Source organism: Lichtheimia ornata (assembly GCF_029851405.1).
Source record: "Lichtheimia ornata isolate CBS 291.66 chromosome Unknown scaffold00265, whole genome shotgun sequence".
In the NCBI taxonomy this organism is placed as follows: domain Eukaryota; kingdom Fungi; phylum Mucoromycota; class Mucoromycetes; order Mucorales; family Lichtheimiaceae; genus Lichtheimia; species Lichtheimia ornata.
The window spans coordinates 1-5019 of NW_026695584.1; the positions used below are offsets into that span (position 1 = coordinate 1).

The 5019-nt window shown below is 43.9% G+C and overlaps 1 protein-coding gene across 1 annotated transcript; it reads right to left on the reverse strand.

Moving 5' to 3' along the window:
* Positions 1-271: 271 nt before the first annotated feature.
* Positions 272-4936, reverse strand: O0I10_013138 (uncharacterized protein; the record flags this gene model as incomplete). The annotated part of the gene is made up of 1 exon (XM_058492966.1): positions 272-4936. The coding sequence occupies one exon, from the start codon at positions 4934-4936 to the stop codon at positions 272-274; it is 4665 nt and encodes a 1554-aa protein (XP_058336268.1).
* Positions 4937-5019: the final 83 nt, after the last annotated feature.

Sequence of the window (5019 nt, forward strand, 5' to 3'; positions counted from 1 at the left end):
AGGGAAAACATTCATCCTTTTATTATTCAATATCCATAATATCACATTACCCCCCTCCAGTTTGGAACAAACGTGGGAAGGATTAGTGGTGGTATGGTGTAGGATGTATTGTGGAATGTATTGTGAGCAACATGAAATGGATGTGGGTAACACAAATTGAAGATGGATGTGCATGAATGGCGCCGTCATAAAAACCCGTGCAAAAACCCAGTGGGAAAAAATAAGGGAAAAGACATTGCCTGCACGTTTATGTATACAACATTTAAGTTGATTACTTTCTAAGGCGTTTGCTACGTCGAGTGGTAGTATGGTTGCCTGTGGCTTTACGCTTTGAAGATGTATTATCGGCATGATGCTGACTTTGATCATCTTTTTGACCCAGCCTATTCCAATACTGCATGATGAAATCAGGGTCGGTGAACTTATCGGGTGTAAGCCACGTATCATCTTCAGGGCCATAACCCTTCCAGCGTACGAGATACTCACGTTTGTTCGGTTTGCCACGATGATTGATGATGGCTTGTACCTCGTACAATTCATCAGCGGGTATAACTTCATCTTGAGAGATGAGCTTTAATTCTGATGGTGCATAATCTCGAGGCATTAATGAACCCGTTTCATCCTGCAAGATGTAAGAGCCACCTTGCGTCTTGCGCAAGACTGTGTAGGGCCCCTCGTATACAGGTGCGAGTTTGCTACCACGTGTTTGTACCCGTGCCATGACGTGACTTTGCTCAGGGAAGTCAATGAGGCGGTGCTTTTTGTCAAACTTTTTCTTTTGCAAGTTTATATACAACATGGTTCTTTCTTTGAGTGCTGGAAACACGACCTTTTGCATATGCTCGATACGCTCAACCAATTGCTCATACGACATCGGCTTGACATTTGTGGAGTCCTCTTGCCGGTAATCGCGAAACTCATTGACGTTACGTGCGAACATTAAGGAAAAAGGTGGGCACTGCAGTCGTTTGGAAACGCGCATATTGAGTGCTAACTGTGTGCTAGGAACATAGTAGTCCCAGTCTTTTCCAGAGCCTTCGATCCTTTTACGGATGATTTGAGTTGATGATTGCACCCAACGTTCGGCTATGCCATTTGCTCGAGGATGATAAGGCGTTGTGAGCCTATGCTCAATTCCCAAGCTATCGACAAGCTTCTTCATGAGGTGATTCTTGAATTCAGCCCCGTTGTCAGATTGGATGACTTTAGGTAAGCCGAAATCACAAAAGATTTGCGTGAAGGCATGAACCAATGTATCAGATTTCTTGTTAGGCAAGGCGCGTAGGATGCAGAATCTCGTACATACGTCTACCATTACAAGTAAGTAGTTGTTGCCAGAATGCGTTGTCTGATTGAATGTAGCCAAGTCAACAGCCCAATGGTCGCCTGGTATGTAAGCATAGATTGGTCGTAGAGGATTATACCCCTTCTTCGCAATATTATACTTTTGGCATTGTGAACAACGTTTTACTATTTCAACGGCATCCTGGAGTATGGAATTCCAATGTACGCCTTTTGTGTGTTGCAAGTACCTGACAATGTGTTCCGCCCCAGCATGGCCAACTTGGTAGTGAGCATCTTCAAGATCACTTTGTTTGTCGGCATCTGTGGTTGGAGTCAATGTATCGGTTGGGATTTTGGGTGAAGGTGCAGTAATGAGCTGCTTTCTTCTTCTTCTTCTGCTTTTGATAGCAGCAATTCGTTTATTTGAGCGGGCAACCTTACCCCCCTCCAGCTGTGCACTTGGGGTGAACAAGCGAGAGAGTCGATCAGGAAGTACATTCTTAAGACCGGGGAGATGCACCACTTTGAAAGAGTAGTTAAGGATGGTATCCAACCAATTGATCATCATTGGATTGGCAATCTTTTGAGTATGAAGATACGTGAGGGCTTTATGATCCGTATAAAGAGTAAACGGATTTCCCCAAAGAAATTGATGGAATTTGTCGAGAGCATAAATAACAGCAAGTAACTCCCTCTTTGTTGTTGAGTAATTGCGCTCGGATTTGCTTAGTGAGCGTGCCATGAAGCCAATGTATCGTGCCTTGTTGTCCTTCATTTGAAAGAGAACCGCTCCAATGCCATAATTAGAGGCATCTGTGGCGACATAAAAAGGCTCATTCAAATCGGGATACTTCAAGGGGACATTAGCAGCTAAGGCTTCTTTAAGCTTATTAAAGCGCAACGTATGGTCACGAGTCCAGTAACCTCTCAAGGACCCTTTTTCACGTAGAGCTTCAAGGGGAGCGCTTGTTTGGGATACATTAGGGATGTGACTCCTGAAGTAGTTAACAATGCCCATGAACCTTTGAATGTCCTTGCCACATTGTGGTATAGGCCACGTCAAGGCATTTGAGACCTTACGAGGATCGAGTTTAATACCATTGTGACTTATGCAGAAGCCTAGTAGGTATATGCTCTTTTGGGCAAAGTGGCATTTGTTTGGATTAAGAATAAGGTTTGCAGCTGTCAACGCATGTATAGCTTGTTGCACGTGTTCACGATGTGTATCCATATCGGAGGAAAAGATCACTATATCGTCGACAAACGTACGCACGAATGGCATGTCTTTAAAAATGATATGCATGACCCGCTGAAATTTAGAAGAGATTGGCTTTAAACCAAATGGACACCCTTGGAACATGTATTGTTGACCATTGTGAGTGAACGTGGTTTTATGCTGATCATCCTCTTTGATCTTAAAGCGGTGAAAGGCGTTCGTCAAGTCAAGAGTAGTGAATACCTTTGCTCCACCCAAATCTTGAAAGATTTCACGAATGAGCGGCAATGGATATCGATCGTCAGGCAGGTAACGGTTTATATGACGGGGATCAAGGCATGGTCTTTTGCCCGTTTTATTGCCGTATGCATCCTTTTTATCAGCCAATGTCAAAGGACTATTCCAAGACGTGTTGACTGGAGCTTTAACAATGACACCATCCTTTAGCCATTTTTCGACAGCAGCATCAATAACTGGTCTCAGCTTAAACGGTATAGGATATTGGCGGTGATACGAAGTGACACCATCGGGCGTGGGCAACTCCACAATTGATTCAGGAATGTTACAAAACGTGGTGGATAAGATGTTAGCATTAGCTTCAAGGAACTTGTTAATCCCATTGAAGAAAGCTTTACGTTCATCATCAGAACCTGCAGGTGCGTCATTAGGAGTGTCTGAATCAGGCTTCTCGTTTTCACTATAATCTTCTTCATCATCCCAGCGGACAGCTAAACCTGTAATTGCAAGTCCAATATGCGGCATCAAATCCGCTCCAATGATGACATCCTCTTTATCAAGATCCATCACTTCAAAGACAAATGTAGTCTTATGACCATTATAGCTGATGTGCAATGGCTCGGTTATACCAATGCGTGCACATCGATCACCTGTACCCGGATACAATATGTTCCCATCAATAGATTGAATAGTCCAATTATTATCATGACACAATCTTTTATTAACAACAGAAATTTCAGCTCCTGAATCTACTAAGGCCCAGTATCGCTTATTCTGTATAAGAATGGGAGAATTGATGAGTACATGTGATCTTTTGTTTGAGCTAATGTTGCCTAAACACTTACCAGAAGACTGAATGAGGATGTCCTCGATATTCTCGATGTCACTCAAAACATCTTCCATGGCATCATCGGCAGGGTGAGGGACTTCATCCATATCGGTGGACTCCATCTTATCGGTAGCAGGCTCAGGATCAGCTGAGTTGCATGTATTATCGGCGGCAGTAGTAGTAGCAGCAGTGGCAGCAAGGGCATTGAGCTTCTTTTCTTGTCGTTTGGCTTCCCGCTTTTTCTTTTTAGCCTCGCGGTATTCGTCACAACGATGATCAGGATCCCATTCCTTGCCACAATAAATGCAAAGCCCATCTTCATACAAAGACTCAACCTTGCTTTTAGCCTTGTTGCCCTTGGGCTTGGACTTGACCGCTTGGTTGCAGTCAGCAGGCTTGTGCTTAACGTACTGCTGATGATGAGGGCACCAATACTTCTTGTTACTAGCATTGGATTGCGGATCCTCCTCACGCTTACGCTTGTAAATGGTCAATGAATTGGCCACTTTGAGGATTTCACTAACCCGTTTGGGCTTATGACTGCCTCGTTTACCAATCCACGCCACCTGAACGTTTTCTTGAATCCTATCTTGCAAAGAAGTGAGGAAACGAATAGCCAAATTATGGTTGTCTTCGAGACCACCCTCTCTAGCAGCATTCATGAAACGTATTCCATAATCAGCAACTGACTCGGCAGGTAATTGCATCATGGTGTATGCTTCCTTAGCCTTGTGCATTTGCTGATCCGCAGCAGTAAAGCGTTTGAGAATGATTTTACATGCCCGGTCCCAAGTCATGCCCTTACGAGCAAAAACCTTTTCCTTGAACCAATGATCCAAGTCATGGGGCACTGCCAAAGGTAGCCATCTTTTCCAAGTCTTTTTGCAACCAATGGTATTGGCATTCAAGATCTTTTCGAAGCGGTTCAAAAAGTGCTCAGCAGTTGGGTATACCTCCTTGCTGCTATCGAACACAGAGAAACCAGCAATCTGGAACAATGGCACTTCCTTAGCGGACATCCTATCAGAGACTTTGGTAGTGGTATTGCCACCTTCCTTAGCCTTTTTAGCTTCTTTCTCCTTTTTAGCAGGTTTCGGTTTTTCACCGTATTCCCGCTCATAGGTATAGCGGAAGCTATCGAGAGCCTTTTGGGTCTTGGCAATGTCAGCTTGACGCAACTGAATTTGCTCGGTACTTGCGGTCTCCATGACTTCACTGAATTGGGAAACCAGCTTGTCAAGCTTATCCTTGTAGTGCTTGATGATCTTTACGAGCTCTTGCTTGCTCTTGTCTTGTTGTTGTTGTTCTTGAGGTTGTTGGGCCTCGGTCATGGTAACGTCTTGGGTCTTGGTTTGGTCGTTGGAAGACATGTTGGTGGATAGAGATGCAGAATTCAACGTAAAAAATGTGATGTTTGGTAATAGAAAATGGATAACAATGAAAAGTACGTTGA